This window comes from Tinamus guttatus, unplaced genomic scaffold (genome assembly GCF_059628265.1).
Source record: "Tinamus guttatus ecotype Peru unplaced genomic scaffold, ASM5962826v1 Tinamus_guttatus_pri_ptg000602l, whole genome shotgun sequence".
NCBI classification, from domain to species: Eukaryota; Metazoa; Chordata; class Aves; order Tinamiformes; family Tinamidae; genus Tinamus; species Tinamus guttatus.
In genome coordinates, this window is record NW_028289136.1 from 5118769 (window position 1) to 5137633 (window position 18865).

Here is an 18865-nt window from a genome sequence, read left to right on the forward strand (position 1 = left end):
GAACCTGTAGATCCCCCCCGAAGCTTAGGGATGACATTGAAACACTGACACGAAATCTCATTTATCTTTGTAGGGTTTTTTTAGTCCTTTTTTTTAAAATACACTGTTCAAGTGACTCATGTTGTAATCATGGAGGTGTTTTAGTTTTTGTTATATGTCTATGCATTAAAAAACAAACACAGTGCTTTGATAGGATTTTCAGACCATTTTTCTGCATTCAGTACTGAACTTGCAAAGTTTCCATTATGTGTAGATATTTTTATGCTTAAAATATCTAGTGACCTAAAAAATATGCAAAAGCTAGAAGAAAACAACACTTGTTTTTCAATGCCTATAGTGTAAGCTGCAATGTTTCCAACTCCAAATTATTATTTTTTTTTATTTGAAGACAGACACAGTGAAATCTTCAGAGGATATTCCATTACATTTCCATTTTCTGAGTACTGTTTGTTTGCGTGCAATGGAAACAAATTTGCCCATGAAAGGAAAATAGCACAGGTTTAAAAAGTCTTTATTAGAAGTCAGTGCACCTGACTCGTGGAAAATACTCCTCCGCTTTCACATCAGACTTGAAATTGATTTTGAAGGCAATGCTGCGTGAAGCTTTGAACTCCCGAATAATAGAAATTCTTTACTGCCTCCCCTGTTCCCCTAGATCTTGGTAGGAAACAGTCAAAAATTGCTACTTATATTTGGAGACGGGGTTGTTGCACTGTCTTCTTTTCTCTGCATGTTGCTGGGCAAATTGTTTCTCAAAGGACATTCCAGAGGGACTTTCATTTCGTCATGTCTGTGTTTCTTAAAGCGTGCGATATGGTTTGTCTCCCTGCTCCCAACGTCCAGATAGAGAGCTATGTGTATATATATATATGTGTGTGTGTGTGTGATGAAAATGCTGAAAAATGAAGATCCCGCCATTTCCTCTGCCCACCTGGGGAACCAGAATTAAAGACCACTCTGACTTCTACCTCTTCTGTTTGTTCACATCCTTTCTTATAAAATGGTGGATATGTCCTTCCTGATATTTTATTTTGCATTTTATCTCCTCTCTTTCTACAACATCTCTTCCTAATTTAGTTTGTCCATGCCTAATTGTGTAAATTACACAATTCTTTGCTCTGGGTAAGATCTAAAGCACCTGACAAAGGCAAGAGGTGAGAGGTGGTGGGAAGCTGAGTGCTTTTAGCTCTCCACATGGCCCCTCTGCTGTCCCCTTTGGGCAGACAGCCAAATCCCCTGAAGCTCTGTCACTTAAATGTAACTTAGTTCACCCAAGCTAGACTGGTATAAGTGATTGTCAAGGATCTAATTTACAGTCCCCACCAGTTTGAGCAATGACTGAAGCAACTACATGTCCCTCCTCTGTTCAGGCAAGTCCAGGTGACACTGGTGGTGGGTGTCACTTCATCAGCTTGTTCTGATACCTGCAGCCTGTATCCTCATACGTCACTGAAAAAAGAGAGCTTTAAGTGGTGGCTTTTCCCATTTAGTGTGAGGCTTTTCACTGCACAGCCACATTAATTGCATCAGACCCCAAGAAAGGGAAGTTCCCAGGAGTGTTTTGTCTTGTGGGTTTTTTTTTTTCATGTGTTTTGCTTGAATTTGTTTGCTAACAGGCTCTAAAACCATCCGAGGAAAGATGGGGAACATTGTGTTATGACTTTCCACATGGCTGGATTCTGTCTCAGTGCTATTTGGATTGAATCTGGTGGAATTTCTTGAGGGAGGAGGGAGAAAAGGAAAAATAAGCAGGAGCTGTGCTCTTTAATCAAACACTGATAAGTCTCTAGTCTGACCTGTGTTTTTTTTTTTTTTTTTACTTGCAGACATCAAATGAATCAAGGGAGTCCACAGAAAAGGACCATTTCTTTAATGTGCCTGCCTTCTTGACAGTGTCTGGCCAGCTCCATTTGGAAGTGATGGCAGGGTGAGCAAAACGAGAGTCTTTAGCTGGATCCCCAATCACAAAATCACTGCATTGGTGATTCTTCCCCACTGGTAACCGATAGCCTGTCTGCCATGTGTGTGTCAAAAACACATTGAGCAGCACTGGTGGGAAAGCCCCATCTAGCCAGGGGAAAGGCAAACTTTTGAATTCTGGTCTGTGAACTGGCTTCTAATACTAGGAATCTCGCTCTGCTTGCCAGAGATTGGGAATATGGAATGAGGACTGAAGACCCTCATGACTGGGAATGACTGTTACCTATAACTGTAGTACCTTAAATACCAATTATTATTATTATTCTTGTTCATATACACCATCTCTCAGTGATAAGTTCTTTTTCCTAGCTGTTACATTCCTTTCTTCTCCTTCCATCTTCCAGTCTTCCTTCTCGGTCTCCTTCAGTCTTCCTGTAGTATTTCTTCCTTGGCCAGTTCTCATTTCTACTGTTTCATGGCTTTTACACTTTATGATTTGTTCATTCCAGCTGCTGAAATGATCCCAGCCAAATAGTTAATGTTGATGTTAATAGAAAAATTATTCTTAAGCTTTAATGTTAACGTTTCACTGACATTGTTAGGGGTGAAAATGTCACAATCTCAGAGCCACAGTTCCCTTTGATTAGTAGATTTGATCCTCATCTGCAATGGGCTTTCACAATAAATTAATTAAATCAGCACATTAAACAGATGGAGTTCAATCAGCACAGGCCCTTAGCTGAAGGCTCGGTTTCCTGAGCACTTTTAGCATGGGTTTTCCTCAGACTCGAGCCAAATTGCTGTCTAGCAGCTGAATTGATGGTGGAGCTGATCAGAGAGCAGTTTTTGGGCAGGTAGCCCAAATCATGTGTCAATTTGCCACTTGCAAAGGATGTTCTTTGTGCACCTACGAGATATCCGAGCGTCCCTTTGAAGTGATTAGTTATTGTGCAGTATAAAAGGCCTGAAGACGAGAGGGTTAAAACCATAGCTTTAGAAAACCTGGTAAGAAATTGGAAGACCTGCCTTTTCATGTGCACTCTAATGACTATTCCTAATAGTATAAGTTGCTGTCCATGTCTCAAATACGTTGTTGAGACCTGAGTAATAAATATTTAGCTCTTTTTCTTTAATCACTGCTGTAGAGTTTAATTGTCTGTTGGTAAAAAGGTACAGTGAAGTTGTAGCCCAGTTCAAAGGAGAAGCTTTACCTTCAAATCAAAACATGTGAAGTTCTCCAGAAAGCTGTTTTCTGCTTGGCTTGTGCTTTCTGAGTGATTATGTCTCTTCTCAGACCACCTAGACAGCCTGGGACAGCTGGGACCAGGCTAAGCTCCATGGTTCAGGCTAATGTTTCTTGATGGACACGATGTTTTTGACATGCTCTCATGTGGTGCCTTGGCAGCTATGACAGAAGCACAGATCACTTGGCAGCCAAAGGCTGCCACGTCTCAGACATTAGCTGGGAGAAGTTAATGAGCAAAAGGTTTGTTAAACTGGAGGGATGACGGAGTTTTTGCATCCCCCTGGGAAGATGGCATGGCCTGTGTTGTGTGTGTGTAAGACTTAATTGACATTCACAGCTTCACCAAAGGATGTAATTCTGCAATCGAGTAAGTCCAAAGCAAAAGCAGAGATTGTAATGATTAGCTTAAAATACAGTCTCACTCTGGTACATCAGTCTGCTCCCTGTAAACTGCACACAGGCTGCTCTGGGAATGAGTGGAGGCTGAAACTGGGAGTACACAGGACCACTGTGTACCACTAAATAATCTTCCAGCAGTACCACTCAGGTGCATCTTCTTCTCACAGAATGGATAAAAAAAAGCAGTGCTCTTCAGTATGCAGTACATTGTATTGCATCTTCATTCTCCTATTTTACAGAAACATGTTGTTCTTCCAGGCATTTTGTGTGGATCCAGTGCCATCTAAATTTAGACCATGGGAGGGCATAGCTGTTCTGTGAACCTGTTCCTTTTTTCTTGTATTTAAGCACAAGAAGTTTTCGAGGCCTAGAGCTGAAGTGCTGTTGAATTACTTCAGTCTTCAAAAATAGATCAAGTGAGAGCTCTTCTGGATGCAGAAGCACTACAGTGATGTATTACAGTTGAGTTAAGGTATTAACACTTCAGATTCTGCAAGGGGTTTATTTGTGATTCCCTTTACAGAGCCCAGCAATTCAGGTTTTAGCCTTTGAGTGGGACTCCTGTGTGATCAGATCATGTAAGTAAGTAGTAGTTAGGTAAAAGTGGAAAAGTTCTGGTCTTCTTAGAAAATGAAACAGCCAAAATACAAGCCATGTTTTGAATTTGATCATGTGAAATTAACCTTTCCTCTCCCTTCTGCTTTAGCCAGATTATATATTTCATGTCCAGAAAAGGAGCTATTCTTCAGAAAATGCTTTTAACTTAAAAACTTTGGCTTGCTGCATTTCCAAGGCTTTTGGAAACAACCGATTCCTGACAGCTTGGGTAGAAGCTAAGGTAAAAAATGCTTGGGAGGCCCTTCTGTGCTGAGCCTGGGCCCACATCTGTCAGTCACTTGCTGCAGGAAGTGGGAGTTAGAGACAGAAGTCCCCAGAGAAGAAGGCTTCCCACAGAAGTCTGTTAGAAACCAGCGGTGGAGAAGGCTAGTTGAGAGACAGAGAGGAATTTATTCCAAGGTTTACGCAGTGGGAGGACGGAGAGACAACTAGGTAGACAGTCATGTGTGCTTGGAGCTGGCTTTTAGTTTGGAGAGCTCATGATCAGATTCCAAGCTGTAGTTGGAAAAGTGTGGGCTGGGGAGGTCTGAGGTAGACTCAACAGATCTGTCTGGACCCAAATCTTCTGTTTTTCCTGCTGAGGGTTCATTTACAGCTCACAGGGCGTTACCGCTGCTGTTGTGTCTGAGTGCGTGCGTGTTGCCCAGAACCGAAGGCTGTAGTTCATGGCAGGGCTGCGTGGTGCTATTTCTAATGAAAGAAGTAGCCTCTTATGGCTTAAGAGTTTCTACCCTTTTTCCCTGCAGGGAAAAAACGGGAGAGGTTTGTTCCTGCATTTATTGACCATCTGCCGTGCTGTGTATGCCTGTTATTGAAGGCAAGGTCAGAGGAGTTCGTCCTGTGTCTCAGTATGACACGAATGGCCTAGTTGGCACATCTTATTTCATCCTACTTCATCTCTGCAGTGACGGCATCTAGGTTGGCTGCTCTGAGCGGCTGAATCATTGTCAGCTGCTATAAATCTCCAGGCTGTTTAAGGTCTCCAGAAAGGTCTCTATTCAGTAATAAGCTCTCCGTTTTAGTCTTCTAAGCTCAGATGAGTCAGTAACTGGAAGAAGTTTGTGGGAACTCTGTGCATCCTGGCCATAGGTTTGAAAAGTCATTAATTTGCTGCGAAGTCCCCCATCCTTGTGGGATTTCTTGATCCCATGATCCTCCTGTGGGGATAAGGGCCCCTTGGGGACCTGAACTCAGCTGAAGGGTCAGTGACAGCTGATGGTGATTCAGAGTTTGGTCAACATGTTCCTGTTGACCAAAAACGAATGTTGCCAATGAGCACAGCTCATTGGCTTCACTTAATTTTTCTCCTTTACCCTCTGCACTTCCCACAAGCTCTACCTGTATTTGACCTTTCAACTATTGGGCTAATAAAAAACATTGCAGTGATTTTTTTTTCCCCTTTTTTTCATGCCAAGCACTGTCTGTTCTGCCTTTTGCATTATGAGCTTGGCTGAAGCTGCTCTTTCTAAAAGCTCTGGGGTGTAACACCTCAAGTCTCAGAATAAGTTCTTTCTCCTCTTCTTCCTTGCCTTCTCCAGCTCTGTTCCTCTCTTATCAGGCCCTCATAAAGTTTATCTTCTCTTGTCCATCTTGTTTTCTCTTGAAGTTCCATCAAATGGGAAAAAGGCTGAGGCACAACTTAATAGCAGCCTTCTAATATCAGCAAGGTTATCGGGAAGACTGACCCTGGCTCTCTACAGCAATGAGAGGCAGAGAACAAGGGACAAGGAGCAGAAATTGAAACAGAGGTTCTGAGTGGATATATGGGGGAGGGGGAAAAAAAAACCCAAGGGGACACTTGAGCATTGGAGCAGGTTGCCGAGATCTTGGGGTCTCCTTCTTTGAAGATTTTCAACATGCAGCTGGATAAAACCCTGAGTAACCTCGTCTGATCTCACTGCTGACTGTGCTTGGAGCAGGAGCGTGGATTGGAGACTCCCAAGGCCCCTTCCAGCCTGAGTTCTTCTGTAATACTAACTTCATTCTTGGCTTCATTCTCATTTTCCTCTTCACCAACCTGATCCACAGAACTGTCTTCATGAATTCTCTAGTTCACCCTCAGTTCCGTGGCTCTCCCCAGGACCTATATTTTTCTGCCTAAACTAAAATCTCAGCCTCTTGCACTGAAATCTTCCTGTAAATGTCCAGCTTGATGTACTTACAACATAATTAATCCCACTCCCATCTTCTTAAGGACAATCCATCTGGTTTCTCAGGCATCGTGGATTTCCCTACTGTTCTGTCTGTGCTAGAGATTCTCTGCTATCCTGCAACTGGCTCTTTTGTTTGCAGAGAGGCTCAGGGAAGTGGGATTCAAACAACCCACTTCAGCTGAGTCTGAGCTTGTAGAGAACTGAAAGCACCAATATTCCTGTTCATTTCAGAATATTCTTAAATTACACTGATTTCATGTAAAAATGCTGGTATTTCACTGCTCTTTGAAGGACAGAAGAAAGGGAGAGAGTTATTTTGGTTTGCTGTGCAAGAAGATAGTACAGAATTGAAAAGAAATGCATTTGGGGCCTTTCTCCATTTAAAAAAAAAGTTTTCAGGAGTCTGGAAAAAGCCACCTTTAAAATTTGATTGCAAAATGACTTGTTAATGATGAAACAAATTGCATTGCCTTCAAGCAAGTGTTTGCTCTACATTGTACGATTTTAAATATTTCTGAATGCAGCTGCAGAAATGATGTCCAGTTCTATAGCGTTCCTGTTGCTAAGAATTAACAAATATGAGTGTAAATATTTATCCTGGATTCCTTAAAAAATCTCTGACATTCCTTGCGCAGCATTTGTTTGAGTGTGACTCACAGCGCAGGCTTACAATTAGCACACTAGCTTCCATTAATTAGCCTGACGCTTAATTGGAGCTATAAAAAGCAGCCGTGGCATGTCTGTTTTTAATCAATTACTGCATGCTTCAGTCTGGCTCGTGATTGCTGCAGTGATTGCTGATGACTCTGTATTACTGGCAAGCAAATACACAAGGTTTGGAGGTAGGAGCCTGAGCCTGGGGATGGTTGGCTGGCCAGAGCTTTACAGCCTGACTGGATATACTGTTAGTCCTCTCCACTTTTGGGGATGAGGGAGCAAAAAATTCCCTTGTGAGAATCACAGGGAGGATGGCGAGACTCCCTGCGGGTTGGCAAAGAGATCTTTGAGATCTCTGATAACTTTGAGATCTCCCTGAGATCTTTGCAAGTGCCCCAAGAGCTGGCTCCTGTATGGGACACTTAAGGCAGGCAGCTAGTTCCCTGTTTGCTTCCACAGCTCTCCTTAAAACAAATTTACAAATCCGATAGCAATAGTATTGGGTCTATTTGAAGGCTTAGTTGTGGCACACAGAGTAAAATATGGATACATGTCATGGGGGGAATGTGTTGCCCATAATAAATTTTTTAAATTTTTTTTTTTTTTGGTGTTTAGCAGTTATTTACTTTCTTTAGTTACCCTGTAAATTGAGGTGCTGGAGATTTCAGAGTTACAAGCAAAACTTTGAAATGTGGCCTGATCCACGTGGCCTTCCTCTATGCAGTAGTGTACCTATACATGTCGTTTCTGGCTGGGGTTTCATGTTTGCATAATTGGTAGAGCCAATGAATGCCTGAAAATTGGACTTCTTTTAAGAAAGGGAAAAACGAGAAATCCTTAGAGCTGTTAAAGTGCACCTTGTGGACATGCTTTTTTCACTCTGAAAGAGAAAAGATTGAACATAACTGCTTTTCTCCATCCCTTTCTGCTAGTATGTTTTTATGGTGCAATGTAGGAGTCACTGTGATGATCAAGTTTTGAAAGAGATCTTTGCTCCCCGTTTTATTTTAATCTTTGAAACCTTTTGTGTCGTTCCTTTGTGGAAGCTCTGTTAGCTGGCGCGTGGGAAATGGCTGTTTGAATAAATGCTGCTTCTGTGACGACTTTCGTCAGCCCAGCTCGAGTTATCCTTGCTAATCTGTAGTTTTATTGACTTCACTTAGAACTAATAATATCAAAACAGCAAGATGGGACTCTGCTGAGAAGAGAGTGCAACCAAGTTGCCTGAAGACCAAGCTGATGAGATCTTTGAGAAGTGGTGATGTTAACCCAGTTCCTTTGTGTTTTCCTTGTTCTCCTGCCATCCTACACTAGTATATAACACCTAGGAGTGTTTGGAGACTTAAACAAATAAAACCTGGAGTGTTTTCCAAGTAGTTATGGAATATGGATCACATTGCTGCTGCTCAGTTATCCAGGCAGAATTTTAGCAAGTGTAGGTGACCTGGAGAGGCCTCCCATCCATCCCGTCTTCCCTGTCAATCCTTAGGGAGCCCTTGCAGTGGTGGGAATGCTGGCCCGGAGCGCAGCGGCTCCGTCTGGCAAGGGTGCAAGTCTGGCACGTCCTCATGTCTGTCTGGGAACTTAACAAGCGTTGTTTATTATTATTATTATTATTATTATGTATTTGGCTGCCTACAGAAGGAAGAGCAGCCGCATCTTGTCGCAGCGTGAATTGAAACCTTAGCGCTCAGCACCACCACCCAGACCTAAACCCCACGGGCTGCTGCAGGAGCCTGGTGCTGCATTTCACATCTGTCATTTCTCAGAGGACAGATGGAAGTAGAAAATTTGGGGAGGAATCTTTTAAAACTCATTTTTGCTGTGTTTTTTTTTTCCTGGATAAAAATCAGTCCATCTCCCTCTATTTTTTCCTCTTTTTCAGCAGAAGCAAGAACATTTTCAATGTGCGAAATCCAAACCATTCAAACAGTAGTGATGGTAATACTCTTCTTATGTGGAAAAAACATGAAATACATTTTCAAAAAATCAGGTGTTTCATCCAACTCTGAGGTTTCATTTTAGCATAGCTTGCCCATTTCCAGGAACTGAAATGTTCTTGCTCTTCTCCAAGCTGCTGAGCGGCCGTGCTTCACCTGCAGTGTTAGGAGAACTTCCATCTCCTGCAGAAATGGGGCCCTGGAGGCTTCCAGTCAGCAGCTTTGAGTGTGTTCCCTTGTGTGCAGGTGGTTTCTCATGTTGGGCTGGAGCATCTTTCAAGATGCAGGTTTTGGCCTCCATGAAATGCAATTGGTCCTGGGCCAACAGCTGAGGCAGCTGGTGGTGTCTCAGCTCCTGACCTCGGAGCAAAGTCTTGAAGCTCTTTTCATGGACAGGCCCTCCCGAGGACCTGCACAATAAACCTGGTCGTTGCAGAACAGAGCAGAATTCAGTAAGATGGCTCGTAGTGATTTCTTCCCAAGGGGAAGGCAAAGCTAAGCTCCTGGTTTAGGATCCTTTTGTTCTCCTTGCTTCCTGCTCTGCTGCTCTCAAGCGCTGCTTTGCTTTTGTCTTCATTACTGTTATTTCTAGGTTTTCTTTTGATCTAACTTCTCAAGCATGTGGGTGCTGGTGAATGACCATGAGAGGGAACGGGCCGTGTTGAAGTGCCACGTGCTGGACTCACGTGGGGTGGCCAAAGATAAGAGTTGGCTCCAGCTTGGCACAAATCCCCTGCCCGCTCAACTCCGCGCTGCAGACAGCCTCAGAGCGATCGCTCCTTTTGTGTTTGTGCAGGCACCTCTGCTGTTTGGGGATGAGAATGAGCTCAAATAGCTGCATTTATGCCAAAAAGCTGCCTCTGTGTGTGTGGTTTAGTGCTTAGCCGAGTCGCATCGAGTGGCCTCTGTGCCCGTCTGTGTTGCCAACGTGTTGCATGACCTTGCTGTATGCTGACTATGCAGGAATTGCATCTTCCTGATTAATGGCCTTGTTCGGGGTTATATCCCCGTGGTTCAACAGCACAAATAAGTCTTTATTACCCTGGGTAGTGGTGTGGAGTCCTGGCTCACAGAATGAGAGCGCAGCCCTTCCCTGCCTTGAGAACCATCAGCACAATTAATTATATTGCAATTGCCATGTAAAAATCACCAGGAAGGCAGAGACACGGAGGCCTGCAAGTATTGCGTGGGTTTAATTAAAAGGGTGATCCTGAGCAGCTTTGGGCATGGATACTTGATGCTTCTCTATTGGTTTCTATCTCCATCTTCAAAATTAATTGTTAATGAGTTTGAATGGAATGAGACTTTTTTCCTCAAAGGGGAGGAGTAGCCGTTTTTGAAGAGTGTTCTGGCAGATTGCAAAATAAGGGTGAAAAAGGAGACCTTTCCTGGCTCTTCTCGGGATGGAGAGCCCAACTCCAGCTTGTTAAGGATGAGCCTGGGCCAGTGGCCTTTATTGTGGGTGCCGAGGGCGGCCGTGCTGCCGCGGAGCGTGCGAGCCCTCCCGGCTGCTCCCATGGGATTCTCCAAGCCGCTTCCTACAGGGTGACGGAGCTGGGCTGGCGCAGGCAGGCTCAGCAGGGAGCAGGGCTCCTGCCTGTTGCAGTGTCCCTGCGTGTCACTGCTGTGAATGCTACGTTGGCCTCCGCGTTCAGTTCTCAGGGTTTTTTTTCCCAGGGAACCGGATAGAGCAAAATCCAGCCTGAGAAAGGCAGTAATTAATGAAACGTCTCTTGTGCCTCCTCCTGCTCTCAGGCCTGTGAACTGCGTAGAAGTGCTTGGGATCTGCAGGAGCTGGCTGCAAAGGGGCTCGTTTCAAAGCCTCTCTTGTGTTCTTTGGTGGCACATACGAGGACAGCGTGACCGACACTGCTGCTGCAGTGACTAAGAGAAAACTCATCGGGTTCAGTTGTTTCCCTCCCTTGTGTGTGTGCTCCGGTTGGAGAGGAGGAGTTGGTACTGTGGGTTGTTGAAAGGCTCTCGAGTGCCCGCAGCCCAACTGGCCAAGGCACTTCTGGAGACTAAGCCAGCATTTTCAAGTTATTTTTAAATGCTGGAAGCCTTACAAAGGTCTGGAAATGTAAATGATTAATTATTAGCATCACAGAGCATAGGAGTCACAATCCTGGACTAATGGAGCCATTGTGCTAGGTGCTCAATGCACAAAATGACTGTTTTTGCCCTCACAGCCATGAAACTGGAGCAGATTCAGCTCTGGTCACTCTGTTTTCTAGTATAATGGGAAATGCTCAGAATGATGCAGCAGTGTATCAAATCACAGATACATTTTTTAATAGCAGATGAAGTGCAAATAAAGGTCAGACTCATCTAACATATTTATTTAATGCCTTGAATGTCAGAGTACAGGAAACACTGTGAATGCCTGGATGAAAAATAGTTGCTCAGGCATAGAGTAGATAACATTGACTATATGTATCTTTACTGTGTTCCTCAGTTATGTCAAAGCCTCTGATCAGGGCTGTGCTACCAGTAACAGAGGACTTACATCTGCTGCCCTCCTTTGATCACTTTGCCAGGGTGATGTCTGGCTGCTTTCCCTCTGCCAAAGTCCCACAACTCTGATGAATTTGTGTCTTTCTTTTTTCTTTTTTTCTTCAAAATCAGCCTGAGAATGGAATCCTTTCATTCAATTCAACCTAAATGAGGGGGGGTTTCTCCACCCCTTTTTTTTTTCTGCTCTTCCCCCTCCAAGGGATAAGCAGCCTTGTTCCTTACAGACTATTACAAACCCCTCATCCGTGCTGCACCTTGTACCTGATGCTCAGTATTTATGCAAGACAAAATTGATTATGGCTGGATGTCCAGAACTGCACAAAGACTCCAAAATCAAAACTTTTCTGCCTTTCTTCCCCAAAAAGTCCATCTCTGGCAGAGAGCAGCTTTATTCCTGCAGAAAAAAAAAAGAAATACAGCCGTGATGGTGAAATGCTTGACCACATTTGCTCTCTTGGAGCAAGAGAAATACTTTTTTAACTTTCTTTTTCTTAGATATCTTAACTTTTTTAGGTATTTTGCTGCCACAGAGCCTCTGGGAAGATAAGCACCTAGAGGTGCTGCCTCGGCTGACGTTCAGTAGGGAATAAGGGTAGTTCACAGTGTTTGTAGCAGCCTGTGGCCTTGTATTTACTGAAGTGCAAGGGCCTGTGCCTGGGCAGACGTTGAGAACGTGCCTTGCTGAAGCCAGGCTGCTGCTTTGTGGCAGGGGAGCTGCTGCTCGCCAGCTGGTGTCACACATTAGTTTTAGGTGTTGCTTTTTGAGGCTTCTCTCCATGCCAGGGACAAGTTGGAAGCCTGCACGTCAAGCCGATGGGCGCTGGTGTGTGCTGCTGCATTTGCAAGCTCTTCGAAGCGTTTTTGTCTTCTGTCCCATCCTGGTCTAGTCACGAAGCGAACTTCCAACAAACCTGATTTATTTAGGGTAAATTCGGTCTTTAACCAAAGAGCCCCAAACTGAAATACTTTAGCAAGAGACGAAAACCCTAGCTCAGGTGTCAGGAGGGCCTGCAGCTCCTCTTTGCTACTGCAGACCAGCCTTTCTGTCCTCTGAAGTGCCATGGCAAAGAGGTTTTGGGCCAGTTCTGCTTTAAACATTAATCAGTTTTCGTTGAGCGACTCATTGTTTCATATTTGTTGTTTGTATTGCTATAGCAGTTGAGCTTTGCATCCAGGACCTTGTTGTGCCAGGTGCTCTTGTAAGAGCCTGAAAAAAAGTAACACAAGGACCTTATGAGGAAGAATGTGAATTTCTCCATAACCCGAGACAACAGATGGCTGCAGATGGGGGAGCACGAGGATCTAATGAGATAATACTGACCTGTGCAGTGAGCAGTAGTCGTGGTGCATCAGTTATCTGAACATTGCTGAGGTTTTTATAGACACTATAGCAAAGGACAGTTCAAAGGAGGGTGATTAAATGACGGCAGAAGTTTACAGGGACATCCCACAAGGCAGCATGGAGAGAAGGTACGTGCCCAAAACGCTGCCTGATGAAAGGTGTTTGCTGCAAAATCCAGCAAACGAGCAGCAGAGGTTAACACCAAAGGGGCTGTGATCGTGTGTGAGAGCGCACGGGGCAGGAGCAGAGGGCCCTGAAACTGAGGAGAGAATGTGTTTGTGGGAGCAAGGAAAGCAGAGCTGGTGAGGAAGAGATACCTGCAAGCTGCCTGTTCCTGGTAGAGCCTTTTAGTGTTTTTACTGCCAGCAACTCGAGGAAAATGAAACTGCAGCTTCTTTAGCTCATAACCTGGTCTGTGACGTTAAGGAAAAGGTGCGTGAACCAGAATGTGCCTGTTCCTTTATTGGTAGCGCCAATGACTCCGTAAAGAACAAAGGAAAAATATAACTTTTGGTAGCAGAACTACACTGTGCAGAAACTCCAGCAAACTTCCCTTTTCAGTTGTAGGATTACAAGATGCGAGTTAAATGACAACGCCAGCAGTTCGCTCATGTCCTTGCTTGAGTCTTAAACTGAGCTTAATCTCCATCCAGGTCCTTTTTCTCATGCATGCTGCCTCGTGCCACAAATAACGGCAGCTTGAGATGAGCTGGAGGGAGCAGCTGCCCATCCGTGGGTTTTCCGAGGCAGCATTCCATATCCAGGAGCTTTGCACTAGCACCTCCAACATAAAACATGTTGCAGAGAGTGCAGCTTCGCCACGGTGGAAATGGAGCTTTAAAGGTAGCTGCTGTTTCCTGAGAGGGATTTTTGTCAAGAAGAAATGAAGAAGGTTCTTGCAGCCTCCTTGAAATGAGCACAGGAGAATGTGTCTCCAGTGTCTCATCCAACAGACTCCCCATAAGGTTGCTGGAAAAATAATTTCACAGTAGGAAGTGCATTGCTTGCTTCTGCATAAGATTCCATCCCAAATCTGTTCTCTGTAGTAGGGACCCATTTCTTTGGAGCCTCTTCAGCTGCGTGGAAAGACACAAGTTCATTAGCACAGGCACTTTCAGCCATGAAATTGGGTCTTGCCACTAGAGGGGGACTGCAAGCCGCACTCCATGCATCATCCTGCTGTACATCCACCCCAGGCTTTGCCACCACTGCTGGTGTGAGTCCAGCAGTACCAGTTGTGGGGCCTTTTTGGCCTTCTCAGGCTTTGGGGTATTACAGCACCTATCAATCTGCAGCGAAACAAATATATGGACAGGGGAAGTCTGGCTGTCCTGACTAGTATGACATCCCAGTGCTCCTCCAATTCTGCAGATTACTAGTTTTTATTCCCAGATTGTCACAGAAAGTGTTCCAAGAATAAAAGATGTCCAGTGAAAGATGAGCAAGGCCTGTGCGACCTCACTTAGACATGGAAGGGATCGAGTAGCTCCTCACCCCAGTGATGGAACCCAACAGTGGCAGTAAACACAGCAGGGCCATTACGCTGGTCAGAAATAAAACGGATCTAGAGATGCACTTTTCTAGAGAAAAGAGAGTTTGCTGACGGGGGTTATAGGACAGGGGACACGTTTGTGTGCAGGGCCTGACTGCGTTGCTTGACCAACCTGTTTCTTGTCGCCTTGCAGGGCCTTTACCCACGTGTTCACCTTTGGCCCAACATTTCGAGCTGAAAACTCCCAGAGTCGCAGGCATCTGGCAGAGTTTTATATGGTAGAGGCTGAACTGTCCTTTACTGAGAGCCTTCAGGACATCACGCAGGTGGGTATCTCCAAAATGGAACTATCATTAAAAAAGCTCTCCTGCCTTAGCTGTGATCCCTGCCCTCAACCCAGGCTGCAGTTCCTCTTACCTTGTCCTGGTCCTGGTGGGGACACAGGGGCTTCCCAAGGACCAGGGTTCATTCAGAGCCTTGGAGGGGATTTGGGAGGGAAGGGATAGACCTGAACACAGCCACAGTGTGAATTCCTCTGTACCCTTGCTAGGAGGTGTGTAAACGTGCATGGTACGTTGGTGCTAACACGTGCTGCTCTCCCCTTCCAAACCTCCAGCACCTCTCCAGTAAATGTGAGTAGTGTTTGTGTAATGGGTGCCTCAGAGTGCTCTGCAAAGAGTTCCTTTATATCTGTGTTGAAATCTAACATAGAACCAGCAATTCCGGGCAGGCCCTGCTCACTGTGACTCTAGTAGAAGACTAAAATGCTCACGGTCAGCTCTCGATTATCCAGGATTGACCTCCCGGTTGTGGGTTAACCGCACGACAGATGCTAATGCATCTTAGTAGGCTCAGCACGAGCCAGCTTGTGCCCCACAGGCCTTGTGAGTAAACATCATATGCATGCCCTGATATCAGGTAAGTTCTCTGGAGGACTGTTGCACAAGTATCTTATAAAGCAGACAAAAAGCACTGGCTACAGAAGTATAAAATAACGTTCAGGAGGGAGTTTCTACTTGACATAACCCAACAACAAAGCTGACATATCCTATCTCCTGTGTGCCAGTGATGCTCAGTACTTATATTTTGGACATCTCCAAGACACTGAGCTGTGTGGGCAGAGCCATTGGAAATCTCTGTCCTCCCTTATTGATAATATCCTCCTCTTTAATTTCTCTCTCCTTTTCTCAAAAACACTTTTGTGTTCAAGTCATACATATGGTGTGATCTGTGCCTGAGCTTCCTGAGCCCCCGTTTCTCTGAGCAAGCGGGAGCTAAGCATAAGCTCCACTACTTTTATCTAGCAGAATAAGCAGGGCTTTCTGTTAAGGGATATTGCAGCCCTTGGACACGGCATAAACATCTCTGTCCTCTTTCACTGAGAATCCTAACTTCTTGGCTTGTGGTATAGCCAGTTGGTGCAAAGGATTCAGAGAACTAGATGTGAGAATTGTTCTGGAAAACACAGGGCCTTTGTTGCATTTTTATTTTTACTGTTGCTAAATATTTTGTGAAGTTTCTGACTTGTACTCTTCGCTTTCTTCTTCCCCTAACCCAAAGGCCTTGACAGGCATCCTTTTCCTATAACAGAAAGTCTAGCAACTGCAGTTTTGCATCGCAAGTCTACATTGCAACATGCTTACTTTTGTGATGTTCTCACTTAGAGCCCTTGAGTTCCTGTTTTGTTTAATTTTGAATCATTGGGCAATCTACAATCTACTAAAAAAAAAATCTGACAGCTGCTCTAAATCCTATGTTAAGTTTCTTTTTCCCCACATAACTGACCTAAATTTAGTGTTCCCTCAAGTATCTGCGTGTTGGGCGGTTTGCCTGTTTGTTGTCATCTGCGAGGTCTTTGTTTGGTACAAAATACCCAGTTAAAAGCCTTGGAGGCAATTGGCCAGAGTTAGTATCTGAACTTTGTCCTTGTATAAGGAGCTGGATTGTTTCATGTTTTAAATTATTTTTAAAACTTGCATTCAGCAATTGGAGTGAATATCTCCAGCTTCAGCAAGTTAGTGTACAGGGAATGCTCTGCTTCTTCAGAAACATCTTGAAGTATTTGCTTGTATACCATTTGAGGCTTGAGATCTTTCTCTCACCAGAGTTCCAAAAGAAATATGGCTTTCTTTACAAAATAACATGAAAAAGAGCAGTAACAAAGTTAAATGTAGTCAAGCATTAAGCATTCTGAGAGTGATGGCCTTTTTTTCCTACTTTAATTGCAGACAGAAATGTCCAGTTGTTCCTAAATTAGTAACCCAGTTCTTAGGAAGTCTCCCGTGTCTTGATTCTGTAGTCTAAATATTGGTGCTGTGCCAAAATGCGTTTGAATGCTGCAGAGAAGCTTAAATTCTCACAATACTCGTTGCAACATCCTTTCTGTGGAAAGCCACATCATGCTCAGTGTGTTTGGCGCAGTATTCCATGTCTCCTGTGGTAGGTGATATTACTACTTCTTTAAATAAGATGTGTGAGGAGAGCTTTTGTGACCTCTTTCCAAAAGAGTCTAGTCAAGTTGCCTCAGGACGCTCTTCCCCAAAACTCATCGAGAAACAGAGGCGATAGGAGAATGTCAGGTTAGAAAAGAAGGGTGCAACTTATATGACAGAGTTTGGGCTCACCAGAGCCATCTCCCCTCCACTATCTGGACCGGGAATCCAGGATCTGCAGTCTCATGTGCATCTGAGCAGCTTGCTCCCCCTGGCTCTCCTCAGTGCCGTGTCACAGCGTATCTGCAAGTCGTTATCTTGCAGTTCTCCTTTGAGCCTTGACAGTGCAGCGGATTTAAAGACCCCAGTTCACTCATGATGCTAATGGGGTCTGATGGAGGCCGTGCCTTGCCGTCATTACTGTATGGCATCAAATGCACGTGCAAAACCCTAGTAAAGGGACATGATTTATGCTGAAAATTTAGGAAATGCCAGGAGGAAATTTTGCCTCGGGCACTTTTTGGAGTTTATGCATTATGTTACTCCTACATAACAGAACCGCATCCTAGCACTGCTGTCTCTCTAGGTACGTAATAGGAGACTACAGTGTCTCACACATGATTTGAACTTTTCTCTAAGGGCAAAATTGCTGTCATTGCAGAGCACAGAATGTTGTTATCCCCATTTTACAGAGGGGAATTCAGGCATGAAACGTATTAAACAGGAGCAGTGATTTAGGGGGGCAGTTTGAGGGACCTCAGCTATGATGTCGTTTGGTTCCAGAATACTTTGCATTGTGACTGCTTTACCTTTTCAGTGCCATTTCAATTCCCATTTGAAAAAGTTGTCTTTGGAACCTTAATAGTATTTTATTTCCAGGTGTGCTAATGGTTTAAAAGCTTCAGTAGCTTCAGTGTACTGCAGCAGATGCAAAGAGGTTACCCCTTGCAAACGAGTGGCTTCTGTTTTACTGGCAAATCCTTTCTTTGTAGAAAGGAAGTAGAAGCTTTCCACTTGAATCCTAAACCTATTTTCCAAGATAATGGTTTTGCAACATCTTTCAGGGCAACAACACTGCGTGGTCGTATCCTGCCTTTGCAACAGGTGTATATCAAGCACAGGTTGAGTTTTTGTACCATGTAGCAGTGAGAGTCGCCCTCACCCTCCAGGAATTTAGCTCCTGAGCAGGTGGCTCTATGGCCAGAAGAGGGACTTGGTGGCCGAGCTTGGATGTGAGTGTCCTCTATGTGTGTGAGCAAGCCCCAAGGTGACAAATAATGGTCCAGTTGGTGCTTTATATCAAAATACCCTGTAGTCTACATTGCACTGATACACCTAGCCCAGATAAATGCCTAGGCAAAAAATGTACAGGCAGTTTTTGTGATCTTATTTGGAAAACATCTTGCATAATAAGATGATTTGGATCTTTCATGCTGTGCACAGCACTTTCAATTGCTGCTCCTGACATTTACTGCTGCATTATTGCTAATTTTCTCTGTTTTAACTCTGAGCATAATTTCATTTCGAAGCGGATAAGTTGTAGTGACAAAAGTCCCAGATCAGTGCTAATAAATACAGTTGGGATCTGCTCCTAATCCAAATCAGAGGCATCCAACAAGTTCCACAGGGCAGGCCAGGATTGATACCACTGAACTCCTTTGAAAGTGAGAACCTAGGGACAAAAGCTGGGAGAGATGAGGGGGAGCTTTCGTGTTCATCCTCAAAATCCACATTTTCCTTAGGAAGCAAGAAGACCAACGGCAAGGAGAGCCCCACCTCCAAGACGTGCTGCTTGCTGGGATCCCCAGGGCTTCCCCGGGATAAACCACATTGCAAACACGCCTCTTTCGGGATATTTTCCAGCCCGATCAGTTGGCCCATCTCTAGCCCACACCCTCCCTCAAACCAACAAGCCAGTGGCTGTGCCTCTGCACTGCTGCTTTCCAGCCCCTCATTATACTATCTGCTTAAAGCCATGACTTCTCTGCGTTGGAGAGTTTGCTCTTTTTCTCCTTTTCTTTCTTTTTTTTTTTCCTAGTGTTCGTGCCTAATACACATTTGGCGTAAATAAGAGTAAGTGCAGTGAGGAGGCCAATGCCTGACCCACGTGTCTGCCTTTTTTGCCAAGATAAAACCTCAGTCTCAAACCTGG

At 44.4% G+C, this 18865-nt stretch overlaps 1 protein-coding gene and 1 long non-coding RNA gene across 3 annotated transcripts in view; one reads left to right on the top strand and one right to left on the bottom strand.

The window, feature by feature from the left end:
* Positions 1–18865, bottom strand: part of LOC148592420 (uncharacterized) — a 381317-nt gene that overhangs the window by 233791 nt on the left and 128661 nt on the right. The window lies entirely within an intron of this gene.
* The window catches only part of NARS2 (asparaginyl-tRNA synthetase 2, mitochondrial), a 48715-nt gene that overhangs the window by 13983 nt on the left and 15867 nt on the right, over positions 1–18865 (top strand). For both annotated transcript variants that reach the window (XM_010219884.2, XM_088535035.1), the window contains exons 6-7: positions 1827–1927; positions 14475–14607. In XM_010219884.2, the coding sequence (XP_010218186.2) occupies positions 1827–1927; positions 14475–14607 (234 nt within the window). The remainder of the gene's footprint in view (positions 1–1826; positions 1928–14474; positions 14608–18865) is intronic.